General features: G+C 33.6%; 10 protein-coding genes across 10 annotated transcripts; 2 read left to right on the top strand and 8 right to left on the bottom strand.

Annotated features, from left to right (window-relative positions):
- Nucleotides 1-55: 55 nt before the first annotated feature.
- On the top strand, nt 56-3,461 carry DFA_11351 (uncharacterized protein; the record flags this gene model as incomplete). The annotated part of the gene is made up of 4 exons (XM_004350244.1): nt 56-1,018; nt 1,085-2,125; nt 2,209-2,485; nt 2,578-3,461. The coding sequence occupies 4 exons, from the start codon at nt 56-58 to the stop codon at nt 3,459-3,461; spliced, it is 3,165 nt and encodes a 1,054-aa protein (XP_004350294.1).
- A 114-nt stretch (nt 3,462-3,575) lies between these two features.
- On the bottom strand, nt 3,576-3,961 carry DFA_11350 (uncharacterized protein; the record flags this gene model as incomplete). The annotated part of the gene is made up of 2 exons (XM_004350243.1): nt 3,576-3,658; nt 3,730-3,961. The coding sequence occupies 2 exons, from the start codon at nt 3,959-3,961 to the stop codon at nt 3,576-3,578; spliced, it is 315 nt and encodes a 104-aa protein (XP_004350293.1).
- A 446-nt stretch (nt 3,962-4,407) lies between these two features.
- Nucleotides 4,408-5,704, bottom strand: tyrS (tyrosine-tRNA ligase; the record flags this gene model as incomplete). Its single annotated transcript, XM_004350242.1, has 2 exons — nt 4,408-5,464; nt 5,604-5,704. The coding sequence occupies 2 exons, from the start codon at nt 5,702-5,704 to the stop codon at nt 4,408-4,410; spliced, it is 1,158 nt and encodes a 385-aa protein (XP_004350292.1).
- Nucleotides 5,705-6,260: 556 nt separating this feature from the next.
- On the top strand, nt 6,261-8,211 carry DFA_11348 (uncharacterized protein; the record flags this gene model as incomplete). The annotated part of the gene is made up of 2 exons (XM_004350241.1): nt 6,261-7,323; nt 7,388-8,211. The coding sequence occupies 2 exons, from the start codon at nt 6,261-6,263 to the stop codon at nt 8,209-8,211; spliced, it is 1,887 nt and encodes a 628-aa protein (XP_004350291.1).
- Nucleotides 8,212-8,260: 49 nt separating this feature from the next.
- On the bottom strand, nt 8,261-11,284 carry DFA_11347 (uncharacterized protein; the record flags this gene model as incomplete). The annotated part of the gene is made up of 4 exons (XM_004350240.1): nt 8,261-8,269; nt 8,364-10,003; nt 10,182-11,049; nt 11,078-11,284. 4 exons carry the CDS (start codon nt 11,282-11,284, stop codon nt 8,261-8,263), a joined length of 2,724 nt encoding a protein of 907 aa, XP_004350290.1.
- Nucleotides 11,285-11,493: 209 nt separating this feature from the next.
- On the bottom strand, nt 11,494-14,345 carry DFA_11346 (uncharacterized protein; the record flags this gene model as incomplete). Its single annotated transcript, XM_004350239.1, has 2 exons — nt 11,494-14,076; nt 14,148-14,345. 2 exons carry the CDS (start codon nt 14,343-14,345, stop codon nt 11,494-11,496), a joined length of 2,781 nt encoding a protein of 926 aa, XP_004350289.1.
- Nucleotides 14,346-15,063: 718 nt separating this feature from the next.
- Nucleotides 15,064-17,868, bottom strand: DFA_11345 (uncharacterized protein; the record flags this gene model as incomplete). Its single annotated transcript, XM_004350238.1, has 1 exon — nt 15,064-17,868. The coding sequence occupies one exon, from the start codon at nt 17,866-17,868 to the stop codon at nt 15,064-15,066; it is 2,805 nt and encodes a 934-aa protein (XP_004350288.1).
- Nucleotides 17,869-18,151: 283 nt separating this feature from the next.
- Nucleotides 18,152-20,104, bottom strand: DFA_11344 (uncharacterized protein; the record flags this gene model as incomplete). Its single annotated transcript, XM_004350237.1, has 1 exon — nt 18,152-20,104. One exon carries the CDS (start codon nt 20,102-20,104, stop codon nt 18,152-18,154), a length of 1,953 nt encoding a protein of 650 aa, XP_004350287.1.
- A 128-nt stretch (nt 20,105-20,232) lies between these two features.
- Nucleotides 20,233-21,060, bottom strand: DFA_11343 (uncharacterized protein; the record flags this gene model as incomplete). Its single annotated transcript, XM_004350236.1, has 1 exon — nt 20,233-21,060. The coding sequence occupies one exon, from the start codon at nt 21,058-21,060 to the stop codon at nt 20,233-20,235; it is 828 nt and encodes a 275-aa protein (XP_004350286.1).
- Nucleotides 21,061-21,192: 132 nt separating this feature from the next.
- DFA_11342 (uncharacterized protein) lies at nt 21,193-23,901 on the bottom strand (the record flags this gene model as incomplete). Its single annotated transcript, XM_004350235.1, has 1 exon — nt 21,193-23,901. One exon carries the CDS (start codon nt 23,899-23,901, stop codon nt 21,193-21,195), a length of 2,709 nt encoding a protein of 902 aa, XP_004350285.1.
- Nucleotides 23,902-23,990: the final 89 nt, after the last annotated feature.

Genomic DNA, 23,990 nt, shown 5'->3' with positions numbered 1-23,990 from the left:
TGGGTGAGGTCACAGTCGGACTTGAAAAATATCAGTATTAGTATTACCCATAGTTATGAATAGTAGTAGTACATGTAATAATAATAATAGAATTCCATCTACAACTATTAAAAGAGGTAGAGGAGGAGGAATTGGAAGAGGAAGGGGAAGAGGAGGACACACAACGGAATCGAATAAAGATGAGCAACCATCGTCATCGTCGGCTTCATCATCAACTACCCTTTCAAGGGGGGGTAAGAGTCCGAACCCTCAAAGTAATACAACTCGAGGAGGAAGAGGTAGAGGAGGAGAATCATCAAGATCAAGAGGAAGAGGTAGAGGAGGAGGAATAAGAACTTCAAAAGATAACAATAACGGTGATTGGAAGAATACACCAAACTTGAGAGATCTATCCTCAACAACAACAACTATTCAAGAGGATGAAGAAGAAGTAATAATAGAACAACCAACAACAACAAGACAATTACCAATATTATTTACAATGGAACAATATAAAGAGTTGATGAAAAAGTATGAGTTGGAGCAAGACGATGATAGCGATGACTACTTGTCAGATTATGATAGTGACGACGATGGTGATGAAGAGCAAAAAGAAGCAAGAGACTCTTCTATCAACAATATATTTCAAAATTACAACAACCTAGCATCACCAACCAATAGCAGCATCAGTAGCGATATCAAACACAAAGAAGATCTATTGATGCAAATGATTAGTGATAATAGTCGAGGTCTATCAAGTTGTTTGGTATGTCTTGAACGTGTCAAATCTCAAGACTCTATATGGCAATGCTCTCGCTGTTTCTGTCAACTTCATCTTCAGTGTTGTCAGTCTTGGTCACGAGAACGATTGTTAATATCATCGGCGTCAGAGGCATGTCGAGAAAGAGGTGTACAACCATACTGGCTATGTCCAAAGTGTAGATTCGAATACCACAAAGATGATTATCCAGATTCTTATCGATGTTTTTGTACAAAAGAAATTGATCCTCCTTTTGATTTATGGATTACTCCTCATTCAGTATGTTAAATAAATATATAAATATATATATATGTACTTATTAATCTTTTTATTTTATATGTTTAGTGTGGAGAAGTATGTGGAAGACCACAAAAATGTGGAACACATAAATGTGTATTATTATGTCACCCGGGTCAGTGTATGCCATGTGCCTATACAATCACGGCAACTTGTTATTGTCGGAAAAGTCAAAAGGTGGAACGGTGCAGTAGCGGATCGCGATTTAGTTGCAATGAAATATGCAACCAGAAACTAGAGTGCGGACACTTTTGCATGGATATTTGTCACGACGGTCCACACAAGTGTCTGAGTACATCAGTGTCAAAGTGTCGATGTGCATCCATTGAAAAGACGACATTTTGTACAGACAGAGGACAAGTCATGTGCGACCGAGTGTGCACTAGGAAACTGGCCTGCTCCAAACACACATGTAACCAAGTATGTTGTCAGTGCGACGGTACTAGACAATGCCCACTTTCACAACCTCGAACGTGTGGATGTGGACGCAAGTCATTCTCACTTGCTTGTACCATCCCCACGCCGTCATGTGGCGGCACATGCGACAAGGTGTTGCCGTGCGGTGTGCACAAGTGTCACGAGAGATGCCACAATGACGATTGCTCAAAGACTTGCACGCAACTAGTCGCCAAGAGATGTCGATGTGGAAGAATTCAAGATAAAATACAGTGTTCAAAGGAATTTAAATGTGATATCAAATGCTCGAGGATCAGGAATTGCAACAAATGCAAATGCAAGCAACGTTGCTGTGATGGAAACTGTCCACCATGCGATAAAGAGTGTCAAGAGAAATTGTCATGTGGTAATCATCGTTGTGAGAGTACATGCCATAGTGGGCCATGTCTCCCGTGTCCAAGAACAGTCACCATCTATTGTGCATGTAAAAAGACATCGATCATTGTACAATGTGGTACTGAAAAGAATGTAAAACCACCTAAATGCAATCATCCATGTCCTACTCCAACCCTATGTCACCACCACAAACAAAGATTCCATCGTTGTCATTTTGGTCCATGTCCCAAATGTACTAGACCTTGTATGATTGATTTAACAGAACATAAATCATATGGTTGTACTCATAAATGTTCAGTATGTTGAAATTAATAATAATATTAAATTAATTAATTAAATATTAGTAATTAATTTCTCCTTTATTTATTTATTTATTTTAGGCATCTTGTCATGATCAATTACCATTAGTTAATTTTAGAATGAAACCTCTTTTAGAATACACTGGACAAACCATTCAAACAATGCCAAAAGAAAAGAAAATATCGTATCCTACAAGACTACCGATTGAACAAGTGACTGGTTGTCCATCATGCATGGTTTTTTGTCCTAGAGTTTGTATTGGCCAACACAGTTCTAAATTTATGGCATGTTCAGAGAATCCAATTTATCAATGTGATGTGAAATGTGGAAATACTCTTGATTGTGGAAATCATAAATGTATGTTGAATGAACAACAAAACAAAACAAAACTATTTCAAATTAGTTTTAATAATTATTTATTAACTATTTTTTTCTTCATTTTTAAAAAGGTGAAAATGATTGTCATCTTATTCATATTAAAAGAGAATTAAAAGAGATTGATGGGAAATTGGAAATTGTATCAACTAGAAACACAGACACTGAAATGATGTCAGTGGATGAAAATCAACAAGATCAAGAAGAGGATAGTTGTACTAGATGTGAATTATCGTGTCAATTCCCTAGACCAAAAGGGTGTAGTCATCCATGTCCAATTTCAAAATGTCATATACGAGTTGGTCAAGATGAACAATATTGTCCACCATGTAGAAAGGTTGTTCGATTCAAATGTCATTGTAAAAAGAGTACATTGAATGTTGCCTGTGTGGAATACAATAATCCTACTTTGCATAAAGATGGTGGAGACATCTTTTCATGTAACCAACTCTGTAGCAAATCATTCAAGGGATGTAGACATGTTTGTGAAAAGGAGTGTCATCCAAATGAATGTGGTACATGTACAGAAGATGTGACTGTAACATGTCAATGTAAACATCTTAAGCAATTGTGGACATGCCAACGTTTACAACAATACAGAGTAGATAAAAATATTACCAACATGGATAATGTCAAACTACTAGATTGTACATCATTATGTCCTCCCAAACCAATATCAAAGGGAACAGTAGTAGAAGAAGAGGAAACTAATCATGAACAGGAACAATTACAAAACAACAAGAAACGAACACCAACCATAAGTAAAGAGGAAAGAAAAGCCAAAGAAAAGGCAAGACAACAAGAAGTAAATGAGAAATGGAGAAAGGAAATGGAAGTCAAGAAACTAAAACAACAAGGATCATGTATATCAACACCAACATTGGTTAAAATCATTGTCCTATTTGTCATTTGTTTCTTTGTATCCATTCTATTTTTAAGAACAAATAAATTAATTTAATTTACTACATGTAGTTGGATTAATGTTTGTTTTTTAATCCTTCCTTTACTTTTATATTTATCTACAATTTTATATTACATCATATATTATTATTATTATTATTATTCCCTCAAACTAGTATCTGTCTATATCATCAACCATATTATGCATTTTTCTAACTTCTTCCATTCCATATGCCGCTGTATTTAGTGCATATCCTATAAGATAAAAGAGATATTGATGAGTACAGATATTGGGTATGGTGATGATCATTATTACTCAAACATACCAAAAAAGGAAGCACTAGCAGTTGCAGTAACAGAATAAACAATGAGCTTTGATTTAATTTTAGCTCCTCGAGGTAACATTAAACAAACTACCCAAGATACAGGTAGAGATACAAGTGAACCTGTTATTATACCAAATCTAGTACTCATCTCTACTCTCTTTTTTAACTTTTCTTCTTTAGTTGGTCGACGAGCAATTGCAGCGTCATTATGTTGTTCAGCTGCCATCTCCATAGTACTATATATATTGATCTTTTACAACAAAGTTGTTGTTGTTGTTGTTGTTTATACTAATATTAGTAACAACAATGTGAATAGGATGGAATGAAATGAATGAAACGTTTCGATTCGTCTTTTACTGATAATACAACGATCTGTCGGGTTTAAACCATCAAAATATCTTTCTTTGCAAAGATTGTAAAAGTCGGTTGAAATAATAAATCAAATAAATAATAAATATTTATATTTATATTTTAATTAATTAATTTTTATTTTATTTGAAATACAATCATAAATAGAGATAATATACTAGTATATAAATATATATATATTTTTTTATCTTATCTTTAAAAAACACGTAAAAAAAAGATGGTAAAAGTTTGTAATAATAATTATTTTTGGAATGATTTCTTTTGTTGATTTATATATGTATGAATTCTTTTTGTGCTATTCAAATTTGATTATCTAGTAACTGAATAACTACGAACAGTCTTTAACAAGGCAGCAGCCTCCTTGTTGTTTGTGAAATGGTCACGGACTGGTTGGAGGATCTTGTTGATGGCGTCGGCCATGGCAGGCTTGAGATCGGATGGATGGAGGGCAAGACTGACAAAGTCCTTTTCAACCTCGTCGTACGAGGTGTATGTCTTGTTGCCACCGTTTTCTTCCTTACGGGTAATGGTAAAGGTGTCAAACTTTTGGAAGACAATGTGCTTCAAGTAGTCGAGAATTGGGTTCTTCTCGGCGACACCTGGTGGACAGTAGCCCTTCTTGATCTTGGTACGGACGTCTTGCTCAGAGTCTTCCATAAAGATGGCTGACTCGGGGTCTGACTTGGACATCTTTTCTTGGCCTTCCTTGAGACCCATGAGCATGTGATGTGAGACAATGATGGGCTTGTGCTTGATCTTGAGCTTCTCGCAGTACTCGAGAGCCAACATATTGACCTTACGTTGATCCAAACCGAGTTGGCAAATATCGGCCTTTAAGTAAAAGATGTCGGCACATTGCATGCATGGGTAGAGGATTTGGGCGACCGACAAATCGTCTTCGTCACCACGACCCATGATTTGCGAGCAACGTTTGATACGTGGCACGTTGAACTTACGGGCAATATCCATTACACGCAACCAGTAGTCGTTGGCACCCTTGTTGATCTCGTCCGACGACCAGAGGAACTCGACGTTCTCCATGTCCATGCCGGTGGCCTTCCAAATCTCAATCATGTACTGTCCGACCTTTCTAATCTTGACCAAGTCGCCACCCATCTTGTTGTTGAGCATGGCAAACCAATCGGCCACCCAAAAGATAAAGGTGCAACCAGCCTTGGTCATACGATTGACGTTGATCGACTTTAAGATACCTTGAGCAATATGCATTCTACCAGATGGCTCAAAACCATCATAGCATCTCAACTTTTGCTTGGCTGTCAATAAAGCAGCCAAGTTCTCTTCAGATACAATCTCTTCACCAACTAATTTAACCAATGCTAATCTTTCTTGTACTGATAATCCAGATCTAATAAAGAGTTAAAGTATTGATTGTATAGTTTGTTTGTTAGTTTATCAATGTAAATGTTGTATCTTTCATTTCATTCATTGTAGTTTCAACACTACTCAGTGCAATGAATCTATTATACGTATCTATCTATACATACCCGAGTGGTTTATCAACAGTCAAGTTCTCCATTGCTTTGGTGACTTGTTCCTCTGATGGGTTGGTAGAGGTAGTAGTAGTTGTAGTAGTCTCTTCAGACATTGTATTTTTCTATTTCTGTATTTAGTTAAAACTAATAATGAACAAAAAAGATCGGTTTTCAGGTCTCCTTTTGTTCTTCATGTCTTTTTTTTTTTTTTTTTTCGCGAAGTATTTGGGAATAAATAAATATATCCTACTCGTTATATTAGGTTGTTTGGTATTATCCCCTGGTTATTCCCTAAACCAATCAATTGTTATAACCACAATTAATGTCTATTATTATTCTCACAAATAATTTTGTCTATAATGTCAAATTTTTTTTCACAAACCATTATTTAAAGTCAATAAATAAATAAATAAATAAATAAATAAATAATTAACTCTTTTAATGTATCTCTCAATTGAGTAGAATAGTTGACTTCATTCTATTTTAATAATTAAAAAATTTAATAAAAGAAGACTTTGCTCTGAAAACCACAACTTTTGAAAAAGACAAAACATAGAATGAAAATCATTTTTTTTAATTATTATTATTTTTTAATATCTCTCTTTCTCTCTTTATCGATTGTTTGTTTATTTATTACATTAAAAAGAGAAGAGAAACAACAAGAAGAAGATGGATTCTGTATTTTCAGGAGTATCGAATTGGTTGTCGTGCGGATCAAATGTAGTAGATCGATGGTTTTTCGGAGAAGGAGAGGATGAGACTAGTAGTAGTAGCAGCGGAGAAGAAGGAAACGTATCGGATGACTCTACAGGTACAAGTAGCAGCGAATCAAACGATGAAAGCAGCGGTGATTCAAAGACAACAACAACATCAAATAGAAGAAATAGAAAGAAAGCATCAAATGGAGGAGTAGGTGTAGTGTCACCGGGTGGTGTCATACAGAGTGAGAGACTACCTCAGATCTACAGTTGGGGATACAATTATTTTGGTCAGTGTGCAAGCAACTCACAATCGATCATTCAACTACCGACACGTGTCGAGCAACTCATCAATATGCAGTTGCGTGTGTTGGCAATGGCTAGTGGAGACAGTCACGTACTTGCTATTGTGCATCCGGGCAACCAGGTGTATGCATGGGGATGTAATAGATGGGGACAGTTGGGAACGGGCGACCAAACAAACAGAGCGACTCCCACACCCATTGCTATCGCTACACCAACCGTGTTTACGTCCGTGTCTTGCGGTGCCCAACACTCTATGGCTCTCTCCAACTATGGCGAGTTGTATAGCTGGGGATGCGGTACGGGTGGACGAACTGGACACGGTTCTGAAGCTCCGTCACTCTCACCACAGGTCGTCTCGGCTTTGGTGGGCAAGCAAATAACCAGCATGGCCGGTGGAATGTTGCATTCGGCAGCAACAGACTTGCGCGGCAGCGTGTATACGTGGGGATGGAACAAGTACGGACAGCTCGGAAACAACACGGCAAAGAAGCACCTATCCCCCAACAAACTAAGAGACATGGAAAAGCATCACGTCGTCAAGGTCACTTGTGGCAAGAATCACACTCATCTCTTGACTGCAGAGGGTCACATCTACTCTTTTGGCTTCAATGTCTGCGGACAATTGGGTGTCGGTGGTTACGCCGATTCTCAACAACCAAAAAAAGTAGATCTCCCAGAACATGCCGTAGACATTGTATCTGGTTATTATCATACTCTATGTCTTACAAGTCAGTAATAATATTTATTTTAATTATAAAATATATTTATTAATATTATTAAATTTCTTTTTAGATAAAGGAAATGTTTATAGTTGGGGATATATGAGTGATGGAGCACTTGGATTAGGTGATATTGCTGGTCACCAAAGCAAACCAAAGCTTATTCCATTGTCCCACATTCGACATAATTATTCAGATTCAATGGACTCTTATAATAGTATTTATGAAAGTGGTGGAGAGGGGACGAACCCGAGATATGCCAAAGGAGACGTGGCTGAAAAGATTGCTGCTGGTGCATGGAATTCAGCCATCATTACAACGTCTGGCAAACTTTATTGTTTTGGTTTTGGAGACAGCTATCGAATTGGAAACGGCACCAACACTGAAGACCAAGACATCCCATGTCAGGTCAAAAGCGATGAATGGGGTATCGAGAAATTAATCCAAGTCGAGCCAAAGAGTAGTATCGATCAAATATTTAACTCTATTAGCATTAATAATACAGACAAAAAGAAAAGATCAAATGGAAATAGTAATAGTAATATAATAACCGATAGAAATAATCATAAAACAAAATCATCTGATGATAGTAATAATAATAATAATAATAATAATATTAGCAATAATATTAATAATAATAATAATAACCAAGAATCTCCACAACAACAAAATCCTCCTACTAATAATAATAATATTAATAATACTACTGATATTAATTTAAACAATACTACCAATACTCATGTCAACAACAATACCAAAAATATTAACCAAACTTCACAACAACAACAAACACCATCGATTATTGTCAAGGCTGAAATTAGAGTAACAAATGTTTCCATTGGTTCAGGCTTTACTTTTGCTATTGTCAAAAATTCACTCAAAGAATACAGCCACTAGATTTTTTTTCTTTTAATAAATAATATTATTAAAGTTGCCAAAGAATAATTTATTTAAACTATAAAGAAGAAAAGGAGTGTCATTTTTTAAAACAACACCAACAACGACAACAACAACAAAAAACTTGTATAACAATCAAGAACAAACCTTACCCACCAATCTTTAAAATTTTTTAAAGATAATAATATTGTTTGTAATTTTTTCATAATCTTATCATGAACTGATTTTCTGTAGAGTTCAAATTTGGTGGGAGCTGGATCATCAATTCTTGATAATTTTAAATATTGAAAGCTATTGTTGTAATCCAAACGAGTTCTACTATAATCGATTTGATACTTGAAATCATCGTATAAATCACTTGGAACATGGAAAGAGTGGTTAGCGCTATAGACCAATGTTTGAATATGAAAATATTCTATTGATGAGATTGTCTTGAGGAATAAATCAAGCTGTCCACGACAAATATTTTCAAGTAGGTTTTTGAATTTGAATGTTCTGACAGATCGATTGTGAACAAGAAATTCAATACGGCTATGATATGATGTAATCTTTGTCACTGTTTTTGGTACTTTAAATTTAGAGGTAGTAAACCAACTATCAATTACTACATGGTTAAGGTTTGGGAATGTGATTTCAAATGAAATGAGAATGTCGGCAGATATCTTGGTGATGGATTGTATGAATTGTGTAGAGAGTTCAGGGACTTGGTTTCGGAAACCTCGTGTCCAATTTGAAATACATAGTTTTTTGATTGGCAAATCTTTGATTTCATTAAATAGTTGCGCTCCTTTTTTGATACTGGTTTCTCTATTTTTAGATATATCCAATTTGGTAAGGTGTTTGAGATGGCAAAGATCAGTTGCATCAAATCTGGTCGGTTCTGTGAATTTCATGCTAATCGAAGTTAGGTTTGGTAATAGTTTGAATATACTCTGTATATTATTATTGTTTAAAATCACCTTGGTAATGTGTGGAAGATGATTGTCTTTGAAATTAATGAGGGATTCACTATTATTACCCTTTATAGTTGTAAATTGTTTGAATGCAACACAATATGGATTATTAATATGTTGAATTGAAGAACTATCACCAAAATGCTCTATGTTTACAACTGAGAAACAATTGTTGGTAATATATTTAAATAAATCTTTGTTGATAAGTGCCAATTGTAATTTAGATCGATTACTACTTTTCAAATCATATGTTAATGGTTGGTATGGTTGAGTATGTGAGAAATGAGTTGGACAATTATTCTTCATTTGATTGAATCGATCTAGTTCTTGTTCATCTTTTAGAATATCGTATCCAATTTTAATCCATTTTTGAATAGTTTCTTTTTCATAAACACATGTACAACGTTCTCTTAATTTCCATGTCATTCCAATTATTTTGTGAATAATTGGTTTTGGTAAAACAGAGTTGGAGTAGGATGTATTGATTGTTGATAATAATGAAAATACATTAATTTGTATAAACTCTTGATCTATTTGGATATTATTATTATTATTATTATTATTAATGTTTATGCCAATATTCATGTTGCAATGGTAGTGTGGTTCATCTTTTTTAAAATAGATTAATTTCTTTGTGTTTGATTGTACAGAGAATGATGAACCAAAATAATCAAATCCAATACTATTGTAATGATTGAATTGGTCTTGACAAACATCTGTTTTAGAGAATAGTATAAGCTTTTTAAGAGATTCTATCTTGTTGTAATCTAAAAAGTCAACATGATTTGTTTTGAGTGTTGAAATATTTGACTTTGAAAGGGAGACCACATCCAAATCACCTGGGTATATATATTATGGAAGTGACTTTTTCGACATCAATTGGAATGATTGGACCAAGATTGTCGGTATGGATATGTCCAAGATTTGGGAAATCGATAGGATTAAAGTGGACATTAGAGTTTTTTCTGGACATTAGTGAAATGACTTGAAGATTGTTTTTGATATCTGAGCTCAAACTATTCCAATCAAATGGACTTGGAAGAATAATCTTTGTGAGACATGATGTTGGTTGAATAAAATTTCTAAATTCGATCCTCTCTTGTGCAACATTTATGGAAGTAATTGATTTCAATGGGCCTTTAAATAGGTCAATTAAAACAGATTGTTCTATATAACAATTGATGGTGATTGATCGAAGTGATGGTGTCAAGTTGACCAACGATTCAATGGTTGAAACCTTTTCAACTAGATGTGGATTGTTGATGTATATCTTTTCAACATTCTTTAGAAATTGAGAAGAAGATGAAGATGATTGTGATTTGTTTGTAAAGAAGAGTTGAGTGTCAGATGATGGAGAGACAAGTGTCAATATCTTTGGTTGTTTGATGATACAATAGTTGTTGGTGATATGACTCCATGTATCTGCTGTTGGATCCATTACAATGTTGGTAAATAGTGTCGTTGATATGAATGCAAATATTCTCTTGCTGAGTAATGCCATACTACGCATCCATCTAAAACCCTCTCGTGGTACATTACGGTTAAACGATTGATGACAAAGAACAAAGCTTGGTTCGTATCCTTGATCGAGATTGAATTGATGAAGAGGACACAGTTGATCTCTAGTAAGAGAATGTTGTTTTATATCTCCTTGTGTCATCATGTTGGCATGAAGAACCAATTGATGTTGATGATCAACTTCACCAGTATTATAAAGTCGAATTGATTGAACCGTTTTCTTTAACTCATCTCTATTTACACAAGTACATCTCGAGTTGTATTGAGAAGCATATGTCAAAATACATTGTATGATTGGCCACGGTAGAGTATACTCTAATGCACCTTGATTGTAATCATTCATTGTGTCGTTGATTATCTTTAATCTCTTTGATTGTTGTAAACTTCTTCTTTACATTTGTGAGCAGTATATCGTTGATAAGTTGATCAGAACTGTCATGTATTAAAGGTACTTTTCTTTGTCTCCCCTTATCTTCAAGTTCACCTCTGTTCAACTGACGCAACTCTCTTTCATTGTCATATCTAAAGGTGGTGCGTGTGATGGCATGAGGTCCTGGTGGAGAGATATAATAGCTTGGACCAGCTTGTCTTCTACAAAACATTATTTATTATTCTAATTCTATAACTACAGCAAAAAAATAATGATCAAAATTACTAGTAGTGGTTGATCAAAAAAAAGACAGAAATATTTTGTGTTGTTGGGGGGGTGGTGGAATCTATTTTTAGTTGTCTTTTCTCTTTTAATTTAAAAGAATGTGGATATATCTATCTATCTATATATATCTATATCTATCTATATATATATCTCTCTCTACATAGTATTGCACTTATTATGATCAGCTTTTTTATTTGAGAAGGCAACTTGAGATTGATCAATTCTTGATAATTTTAAATATTGAGCCATGTTGTCATCTAAACTAGTCCTACTATACTCTATTCGATAATTAAAATCATTGAATAAATAGCTGGGAATTTGAAATGAACCATGACAACCATAAATAAATGTTTGAACAGGTGAGCACTGTGGCGATGAAAGAGTTTTGAGTAATAGCTCAAAAGGTCCACGATTTAAAATTGGAACGACAACTTTGAGTTTTTTGACTGATTTGTTGTGAACTACAAAGTCAATCTGATACTTGTATGATGTGACCTTTGTTACTGTATTTGGTAGTTTTAATGGGTTGGAATCAGGCCATCCGTTAATCACAACATGGTTGAGGTTTGGGAAATCGTCGAGATCCAATATGGGTGCAGCTGTTATCTTGGTGACTGACTGTCGTAGTCCAAGTGGAAGTTGATGGAGTTGGTCAAAATAATTGATTGGAAGACATAGCTTTTTGATAGACATGTCTTTGATTTCATCCAAAAATGACCCTTTTCGGATTCTTTGTGTCCATATATCCAATTTGGTGAGGTTTTTGAGTTGGTGAAGATTGGTGATATCCAATCCGACCCCAATATGTTTGGTAATGTCAATCGAAGTGAGGTTGGGTACTAATTTAATGATATCTTGGAATCGATCTATATTAAAGAGAACCAATTTGGTAATGTTTGGAAAATTGTCTTGGATATTTGTGTAGATATTGTCAATATTCATGTCATGGTCTGTATTACATTTGATTGTTGTTAAGTGTTTGAGTGCAACACAATATGGATTTTTAGTGTGTTTGGTTATATATTTTTTATCACAGTGCTCGAGATTGATAATTGAGAAACAATTGTTAGAGATATAATCAAATATATCTTTGTTGATAAGTGCCAATTGTAATTTAGATCGATTACTACTTTTCAAATCATATGTTAATGGTTGATATGGTTGAGTATTTGAGAAATGAGTTGGACAATTATTCTTTATCTGATTGAATCGATCTAGTTCTTGTTCATCTTTTAGAATATCATATCCAATATTAATCCATTTTTGAATAGTTTCTTTTTCATAAACACATGTACAACGTTCTCTTAATTTCCATGTCATTTTGATTATTTTGTTGATAATTATATTTGGAAGAATAATATTGTTGTTGTTGTTGGATGATATAGTTGTTGTTGTTTTGATTGGCAATTGGGGACTATTATTATTATTATTTAAAGTTATTGGGTTATTATGATTTGTTTCACCATTTTTGATAAATATTAATTTCCTTTGATTTGATTTTGCCATTGAGCCAATAAAATCAAATCCAATACTATTGAAATGATTGATTTCAGTTGCACAAATATCTGTTTTTGAAAAGATTACAATCTTTTTGAGAGATGATATCTTGTTGTAATCAGTCAAATATCTCACATAGATTGATCTTACTCGCAGTGTTGAAATATTAAACATTGAAAGGAGGTTTATGACATCTTTAGATACCTCTTCCAGATAGGTAACTTTATCAATATGCTCTGGAATGTTTGGAGCTTTTCCACTATTGTCTTTGGTATGAACATGTCGAAGATTTGGAAAATCTATTGCACTTAATTTGATATTGTCTTGGATTGGTTGAGTATGAAAAGTGCGTGAATACATTAGTGAAATGACTTGAAGATTATGTTTAATGTCTTTGCTCAAACTATTCCAATCAAATGAAAATGGGAGAATGATCTTTGTAAGATTTTGAATAAGACAGTCAGACTTGAATGGTCTCTCACCTCTTGAATGATGAACTTCTGCATTGCCAAAGTTGATTGATGTCATTGATTTAGTTGGGTAATTTAAAAGGTCAATTATTACTGATTGTTCAATCTCACACTTTACAGTGAGTGACGTTAGAGATGGTGTCAAGTTGATTAATGATCTAATAGTTGCTACCTTTTCAACTAGATGAGTACCTTTAATGTATATCTTTTCGACATTCTTTAGAAATTGAATGGATGATGAGGATTGTGATTTGTTTGTAAAGAAGAGTTGAGTGTCAGATGATGGAGAGACAAGTGTCAATATCTTTGGTTGTTTGATGATACAATAGTTGTTAGTGATATGACTCCATGTATCTGCTGTTGGATCCATTACAATGTTGGTAAATAGTGTCGTTGATATGAATGCAAATATTCTCTTGCTTAGTAATGCCATACTACGCATCCATCTACAACTCTCTCTTGATACCTTGTATAACGGCGGCGGTGGACTGCCTAGCACAAAGTTTGGTTCATACCCTTGATCGAGATTGAATTGATGAAGAGGACATAGTTGATCTCGAGTGAGTGAATGTTGTTTCATATCACCGTGTGTCATCATGTTGGTATGAAGGACCATTTGATGTTGATGATCATCTTGATCGCAATATTTTGGTCTCGATCTTGTTTGATAAGTTCTCTTTAACTCATCTCTATTAACACAAGTACAAAGAGAGTTGTATTGAGAAGCATATGTCAATATACTTTGTACTATTGGCCATGGTAGAGTATAGCCCTATTATAATCATTCATAGTGTTGTGTTCATCCTTTGTCTTTTTGTTGATTGTTGTAAACTTATTCTTTACCTGTGCTAGCAGTATACTGTTGATCATTTCTCCGTCTGAACTAGAGTATGTTGTTTGTACTTTTAGTTGCTTGCATTTATCTACAAGTTTTCTTCTTTCTAACCGGCGCAACTCTCTTTCACTATCATATCTAAAAGTTGTGATTGCATGAATACCTGGTGAAGAGATATGATATGAATTTATCCCTCTCACACTCATTCCTATTATTATATCTATTCGATAGTATGACTATTATTAATTATATCTATTCGAAGGTCAAGTAACTACATTTAGAAAAAAAAACAAAAAAAAAAAAAGTAGTGCATAAAATACTATTATTTATTTTTTGTATTATTTGATTTAAAATAATTATAAATTAATTAATTGGAAATATTGATACCTTTGTCGTTGGTATTTTTAAAAGTTTACATAATGTTACATCCATGATCATGATTAGATTTTGTCAAAGTTTCAGATGGATGATCAATTCTTGATAATTTTAAATAATGGGACATGCTGTAATCCAAACTAGTTCTACCATACTCAATACGATACTTGAAATCATTGAATAATTTTCTGGGAATGTGGAAAGGTTGGTCATCACAATAGACAATAGTTTGAACATGTGAATACTCTGATATGGAGATGGTCTTTAAAAAAGTGTCAAATTCTTTGCGATCTTGAGCCTGGTGTGATTGCATGAGTACCTGGTGGAGATATATACTAATCAGGAAACCCTTTCTTCATCTTAATCAATCTAATTACTATATATATATATATATCTCTATCTGATGAATGAAAAAGATAAAATGAATCAAAGAAAATAAACAATAGTTCGAACCAACCAAAAGTAAAGAATATTAATCATGTCAATAATTTGAAAGTTGTTAAAAAAATAAATGTAGCTTTTTCAAAGTGGATTATTTAGTTTAAAAGTTTACATAATGATGCAGCTATGATGATGATGATGATGAGATCTTGTGTTCAATGATGGGGAATAGACACTTTTATCAAGATCTTTGTTGATTCTTGACAGTTTTAAATATTGAGCCATGTTGTAATCCAAACTAGTTCTACTATAATCAATTTGATAATTGAAATCATTGAATAAATCTCTTGAAACCTGGAATGTGTCATCACCGCAATACACCAAGGTTTGAACATGCGAATACTCTGATGTGGAGATTGTCTTTATGAATTTGTCAAGTTCTTTGCTATCTTGGTATGGACCTTTGAGTTTTAGTTGTCTAACTGATTTGTTGTGAGCTAGAAAGTCAATCTGATAGCGATACGTTGTTACTTTTGTAACAGTATTAGGTAATTTAAACTCGATGGCATCACACATATCGTTAATAACCACATGGTTGAGGTTTGGAAATTGATCCATTGAAGGCACATTATATGCTGTTATCTTTGTGATTGACTGTCTTAATTTGTATGGTAGTTGAGGGATTGTGTACCAAGGTGCAAGACATAGTTTTTTGAGAGACATGTCTTTGATTTCATCCAGTAATGAACCTTTGCTTATTTGAGTCGATAAATCCAATTTAGTAAGGTATTTGAGTTGGTGAAGATTGGTTATATCTAATCCACGCGACGTGTCATTACTATAAACAGAGTATTTTGATTTGTCTATTGTTGTAAGGTTTGGTAATAGTTTGATTATATCTTGAAGACAATTACCAGTAAAAAGAACCACTTTGGTAATGTATTGAAGATTGTCTTTCATTTCGAGATGGAGTCTGGGAATATGACCAATATTCCCTTTTAAAGTTGTAAAGTGTTTGAATGCAACACAATAAGGATTATCAATCGTTTGAGAGTGAGATGTACCAAAATGGTCAAGGTTGATAACTGAGAAACAGGTCTTGGAGATATAATCAAATATATCTTTGTTGATAAGTGTTAATTGTAATTTAGATCGATTACTATTTTTCAAATCATATGTCAATGGTTTGTATGGTTGAGTATGTGAGAAATGAGTTGGACAATTATTCTTCATTTGATTGAATCGATCTAGTTCTTGTTCATCTTTTAGAATATCGTATCCGATATTAACCCATTTTTGAATAGTTTCTTTTTCATAAACACATGTACAACGTTCTCTTAATTTCCATGTCATTTTGATTATTTTGTTGATAATCGTATTTGGTAAAATAATATTGTTATTGTTGGATGATGATAATGTTGAAATCATTTGAATATTATTATTATTATTATTATTATTATTATTTATAGTTAATGCAGAATGATTTGTTTCACCATCTTTTTTAATAAATATTGCTTTCCTTGTATTTGAATGCTCCGAGAATGATGAACCATCATAATCAAATCCAATTTGTTTGAAGTGATTGACATGACTTTCAAAAATAGTTCCAGAGGAGAGGAGTACTATCTTTTTGAGAGAGGTAATCTTGTTTAAATATACGCTCTTTTCAAGATCAAATGGTTTCACTCGAAGTGTCGAGATATTTAACTTTGAAATGGCATCAATAACCTCCAATGATAACGTGCCATGATATGTGATGGTATCTACTCTTCTTGGTATGTCGGGAATCATATCACCACTAACAATATGGACATGACGAAGGTTTGGAAATTCGATTGATTTGAGTAGTACTTGGGGTTGGTAAAATAATGAAATAGCCTGAAGATTGTGTTTGGTACCAATGTCCAATCTGTCCAACCCCAATTGTTGTGGTAGGATAATCTTTGTGACAAGACTTGATGTGGGTTGAAAAAGATTACCAAAAGAGAAAGGACTCCAAACTTCATTCATATGCCAGGAATCTATTTTTGCAATGTTGATTGAAGTAATTGTTTTCATTGATGGGTCTTTAAATAGGTCAGTCATCACTGATTGGTTGATTATACAATTAATGGTGAGTGATCGAAGCGATGGCGTCAGTTTGATTAATGATCTGATCGTTGCTACCTTTTCAACTAGATGCGGATTGTTGATGTATATTTTTTCAACATTCTTTAGAAATTGGACGGATGAAGAGGACTGTGATTTGTTTGTAAAGAAGAGTTGAGTGTCAGATGATGGAGAGACAAGTGTCAGTATCTTTGGTTGTTTGATGATACAATAGTTGTTGGTGATATGTCTCCATGTGTCGGCTGTTGGATCCATCACAATGTTGGTGAATAGTGTGGTTGATATAAATGCAAATACTCTCTTGCTTAGCAATGCCATACTACGCATCCATCTATAAGTATATTGCGCAAAGCTTGGTTCATATCCTTGATCGAGATTGAATTGATGAATAGTACATAGTTGATCTCTAGTGAGTGAATGTTGGTTCACTTCACTTTGTAGCATCATGTTGGTATGAAGGAGCAACTCGATCTGATGTTGATCTTGAACTTGAGGGTTAAAGGTTGTCAATCTTTTTTGTGCCACGAATGCCCTATCTAACGCATCTCTATGAACACAATTACATCGAGAGCTGTATTGATACATAAGTGTCAATATACGTTGTACGATAGGCCATGGTAGAGCATACTCTAATGCACCTCGATTATAATGATTCATCGTGTTGGTGTGTTGTTGATCATTATTGTCTATCTTTTTCTTTGTTATTGTAAACCTTTTCTTTACGTTCTTGAGCAATATACTGTTGATCAATTGTTCAGATGAATCTTTATGAGAAAAAGGTATACCCAATTGCTTGCATTTATCTTGAATGCCTACTCTACCCATCTGACGCAGCTGTTCTTCAGTGATATCGCATTGTCGCATCTTTGATAGCTAATTATATATCTATGAAAATTATTAATCTAGATACTTAATAGAGATAACAACTTTGCTTTTTTGTGCTGCTTGAAAATGCAAAAAATTAAAAAAAGAAAGAGAATATAGACAGGTAAATACTTTTGTTTTTAAACCTCTCCCAACCAAACAGTAACCCTTCTTGAGTATCACAAAGAAAATTCAATATTAACAACTAGTTGTGAATATATAATGCATCTCGGTTGCAAAAAAGGAAAGAATGATTTATTATTTATTTATTTAAAGGGTTTGTTTACATAATCTTGCAATACCGTTTAAATATATCTGTGGAAGAACTATCTTGGTTTGAGACCGGATTTTGATTGATTCTTGATAATTTTAAATATTGAGGTTTGTTGTCATCCAAACTAGTTCTACTGTAATCGATTTGATACTTGAAATCATTGAATAAATCATTGGGAACTTGGAAAGTGTCGGGACAACAATAGATAATGGTTTGGACATGTGAGCACTGTGGTGATGAAAGTGTTTTGAGAAATAGAAATGGACCGGTGATATTTTCTTGCCATCGGGTTTTGAGTATTACTTTTCTCACTGATTTGTTGTGAGGAAGAAACCCAATCTCCTCAGTGCATGTGACTTTTGTAACAGTATTTGGTAGTTTGCACCACGAAGAGTCTCTACTGAACCTATTATCAATCACAATATGTTGGATGTTTGGGAATTGATCTAGGTATCCCCAAAATGGACTGGCAGATATCTTGGTGATTGATTGTTTCAACCAAAGTGGGAGCTTTCGGTAGAGAAAGTTATTTGAGAGACATAGTTTTTTGAGTGGCATATCTTTGATTTCATCGATTAATCTGGAATCATCGCCAAAGTATGCACTTGTTAGATCCAATTTAGTTAGGTGTTTAAGTTTGTGAAGATTGGTTATATCGATGTTACCATAGGAATTGGTTCGCGGTTTTGAAAAGTCAATCGAACTGAGGTTTGGTAATAGTTTGATAATATCTTGTAGATAGTCCAAGTTGTAGAGAATCACCTTGGTAATATGTGGATGATTGTCTTTGATATTGAGGAGGATCCGTGGAAAATGTTGATCACTTGAACCTATTATAGTTGTAAAGTGTTTGAATGCAACACAATATTGATTTTTTATGTGTTGAGTAGCATTCTCCCGATGATACTCTAGATCAACAATTGAGAAACAATTCTTGGCAATATAATTAAATATATCTTTGTTGATAAGTCCCAATTGTAATTTAGATCGATTACTACTTTTCAAATCATATGTTAATGGTTTGTATGGTTGAGTATGTGAGAAATGAGTTGGACAATTATTCTTCATTTCATTGAATCGATCTAGTTCTTGTTCATCTTTTAGAATATCGTATCCAATTTTAATCCATTTTTGAATAGTTTCTTTTTCATAAACACATGTACAACGTTCTCTTAATTTCCATGTCATTTTGATTATTTTGTTGATAATTGTATTTGGTAAAATAATATTATTATTGTTGTTGATTGACGTTGGTGTTGAAACAACTTGTTGTTGATCTATTTGGTAATTATTATTATTATTATTATTATTATTATTATTAGTTATTGTTGAATGATTTGTTTCACTATCTCTTTTAATATAAATTAATTTCTTTGTGTTTGATTGAATAGATAATGATGAACCATAATAATCAAATCCCATATCATTGATAAAATAATTGAATTGGTTTTGGCAAATGGTTGTTGAGGAGGAAAAGAGTACCAACTTTTTGAGAGATGTAATCTTGTTTAGATATAAATTCTTTTCAAGATCATATAATCTTACTCGAAGAGTTGAGATATTTGCCTTGGAGAATGTATCAATCACTCGCCAAGATACGGGACCGAGAAATGTTATCGTATTGACGCAGCTTGGAATATCAGGAAATATACCTTGTCTATTCGGCTTTGTATGAACATGTCGAAGGTTTGGAAAATCGATTGGGTTGAATGGGATTGGTTGGTATGGATCTCTAAACATTAGTGAAATGACTCGAAGGTTTTGTTTGACATCAATGCTTAGACTATTCCAATCAAAAGCAAATGGGAGAATAATCTTTGTAAGACTTGATGTAGGTTGAATAATATTGCCAACCAAGAAAGGGTTCTCATCACCACCAGCATTATAACGAGGGTCTACTACTTTTCCAAAGTTGATTGATGTAATTGATTTTAGAGACTGTCCTTTAAATAGGTCAATCATCACGAATTGGTTGATTATACAATTAATAGTGATTGATCGAAGTGATGGTGTGGAGTTGATTAATGATTCGATAGTTGAAACCTTTTCAACTAGATGTAAACCGCTAATGTATATCTTTTCAACATTCTTTAGAAATTGGAAGGATGAAGAGGACTGTGATTTGTTTGTAAGAAGAGTTGAGTGTCAGATGATGGAGAGACATATGTCAATATCTTTGGTTGTTTGATGATACAATAGTTGTTGGTGATATGACTCCACGTGTCGGCTGTTGGATCCATTACAATGTTGGTAAAGAGTGTGGTTGATATAAATGCAAATACTCTCTTGCTTAGCAATGCCATACTACGCATCCATCTACAATCCTCTCGTGATACTTGACAAGATATTCCTTCAAGTTCAATGTTTGGTTTGAATCCTTGATCATGATCGAATTGATGAAGAGGACATAGTTGATCTCTAGTGAGTGAACGTTTCTTCATTTCATTTTGTAGCATCATAGAGGTATGAAGTATAGTTTGGAATTGAGGATCACATTTATCTTGAACTAATCGATCCAAAATGAGTTTCTGTCTTGTTTGAGAATCATTTCTCTTTAAAGTATCTCTATCAACCATGACACAAGTACATCTCGAGTTGTATTGAGAAGCATATGTCAATATACGTTGTATGATTGACCACGGTAGAGTATACTCTAATGCACCTCTATTGTAATCATTCATAGAGTTGTGTTCATCCTTTGTCTTTGTTTTGTTGATTGTTGTAAACTTTTTCTTTACATTTGTGAGCAGTATACCGTTGATTGTTTGTTCATACGTTCTATACTCTACACCCAATTGCCTGCATAAATCTAACAAGTCACTTCTGCTCACGTGCTGACGCAACTCTCTTTCATTTCTATATCGAGGAGTGTTGATGGCATGAGGAATACCTGATGGAGAGTTTAACCAGTCCCGCATCGATTATATATACATATAAATAATATTATAGTAGGTGAAAAAAGAATGATAAATATCAAGAGCACTTCGTTCGAATCTTGCAAGATTCTAAAAAAATTCCAAATTAAAAATAATTATTTATTTTGTTTTACATTACATTAAAGGACAACCATGGTGAGTCTTTTCTCTTGGTGTGATTGTATCTAGATATGTATTGATTCTTGACAGTTTTAAATATTGAGAGTATTTGTAATCCAAACTCGTCCTACTATACTCTACTCGATAATTAAAATCATTGTATAAATCATTGGGAACTTGGAAAGTGCCTTTGCAACAATAGATGACGGTTTGAACATGGGAACATTTTGGTGATGATATTTTCTTGAGAAATGGGTTGAACCAGACACATTGTGTATTATCAGGTGCACTTTTAAGTTTTAATGTTTTGATTGAGTTGTTGTGAGGCAGAAATCCAATCTCAAAGGTATACAATGTTATCTTTGTAACCGTTTTCGGTAGTTTCCATTTAGATGAATTATCATTGCCATTGTTTATCAAAATATGATTGAGGCTTGGGAATTTTTTAATGTACGGTCCACAAAATTGACCTGCTGATATCTTGGTGATTGATTGTTTTAATCTGATAGGGAGCAGAGTGTATAGATGAGTAAACAAATGTGGGACGCATAGTTTTTTGAGAGGCATGTCTTTGATCTCATCCAACAACAATCCACAGGAATCTTTATGCATATATGTACCTGTTAAATCCAATTTCGTTAGGTATTTAAGTTTGTGGAGATTGATTACATTTAATTGATAATTTGGGTAATTTCTAGAACCGGTTTGAGAAATGTCAATACTAGTTAGGTTTGGTAATAGTTTGATAAAGTCTTGTATACAGTCTCCATTACTGAGAAACACTTTGGTAATGTATCCGTATGAGGGATGATTTTGAATATTGGAGAGGACCCTATCCATATCATTTAATTCATTACATATTACAGTTATAAAATGTTTGAATGCAACTCGATATGGGTGATCATTGTTGAATTGAGACATTGAAATAGACGGCCAATCTTGAAGGTCTACAATGGAGAAACAATTGTTGGCAATATAATTAAATATATCTTTGTTGATGAGTGTCAATTGTAATTTAGATCGATTACTACTTTTCAAATCATATGTTAATGGTTGGTATGGTTGAGTATGTGAGAAATGAGTTGGACAATTATTCTTTATCTGATTGAATCGATCTAGTTCTTGTTCATCTTTTAGAATATCGTATCCAATTTTAATCCATTTTTGAATAGTTTCTTTTTCATAAACACATGTACAACGTTCTCTTAATTTCCATGTCATTTTGATTATTTTGTTGATAATTGTATTTGGTAAATTAATATTATTATTATTGTCGGATAATATAGTTGTCATGGTTGGAATCAAAGGTTGCTCAATTTGTTGATTATTATTATTATTATTATTATTATTATTTACATTGATATCGTTATTACTACCATTTAAATTATTATTTGTTTCACCTTTTTTAAAATAGATTAATTTCTTTGTGTTTGAATGTACAGAGAATGATGAACCAAAATAATTAAATCCAATACTATTAAAATAATTGACTTGGTCTTGGCAAACATCTGTGAATGAGTTGAATAAGATAATCTTTTTAAGAGACGTAATAGTGACACTGCGATCTATTAGATATTTATATGGCACTTTCTCCTGACCAAATCTGATTCGCAGTGTTGAAATATTTTGGTTTGGATATTTGGGAATTCTAGGAGTGTAGGCGATTGATGTAGGGGATGCATCAGAGAAACACGTAACCTTATCGACATGATTTGGAACGTTGATAAGTCTGCCAAAGATTGTAACAGCATGAACATGTCGCAGTGATGGAAAATCGATTGGATCCAATTGGAGTGTGGCATCCATTGGATCGATGAACAATAGTGAAATGACTTGAAGATTTTGTTTAATGTCTTTGCTCAAACTATTCCAATCAAATGCAAATGGGAGAATAATCTTTGTGAGACACGACATTATTGATGATGTCAGTTGAAAAGGAGTCAATTGACAGAGGGCATTCCCAAAGTTGATGGATGTAATCGATTTCATTATTGCGTTTTGAAAGAGGTCGGCCAAAGATAACCCAACATCACATTTGATCGTGAGTGATCGAAGTGATGGTGTGGAGTTGATTAATGATTCGATAGTTGATCCATTTTCAACTAGATGTGGATTGTTGATGTATATCTTTTCAACATTCTTTAGAAATTGGACGGATGAAGAGGACTGTGATTTGTTTGTAAAGAAGAGTTGAGTGTCAGATGATGGAGAGACAAGTGTCAATATCTTTGGTTGTTTGATGATACAATAGTTGTTGGTGATATGATTCCATGTATCTGCTGTTGGATCCATAACAATGTTGGTAAATAGTGTGGTTGATATGAATGCAAATATTCTCTTGCTTAGTAATGCCATACTACGCATCCATCTACAACTCTCTCTTGATACCTTGTATAACGGCGGCGGTGGACTGCCTAGCACAAAGTTTGGTTCATACCCTTGATCGAGATTGAATTGATGAAGAGGACATAGTTGATCTCGAGTAAGAGAATGTTGTTTCATTTCACTTTGAAGTATCATATTGGTATGAAGTATAGTTTGGTTTTGAGGATCACATCTATCTCTATTAGACAAGTACGTCGATCTCGTCTGATGTGTTATCTTTAAAGCATCTGTATTAACACAAGTACACCGAGTGTGATATTGATACATTAGTGTCAATATACGTTGTACGATAGGCCATGGTAGGGTATACTCTAATGCACCCCGATTGTAATCATTCATTGTGTTCTTGTTGTTGTGTTGATCATTCATCAAGAGATCTCTCTGCTTTAAATATGTAATTATCTATTTCTATTATTATTATTCATATA

Source organism: Cavenderia fasciculata, assembly GCF_000203815.1.
Source record: "Cavenderia fasciculata unplaced genomic scaffold Scf_EUAJFUG02HR96I-5, whole genome shotgun sequence".
NCBI classification, from domain to species: domain Eukaryota; phylum Evosea; class Eumycetozoa; order Acytosteliales; family Cavenderiaceae; genus Cavenderia; species Cavenderia fasciculata.
This window is presented reverse-complemented; position numbering and strand designations above follow the sequence as displayed.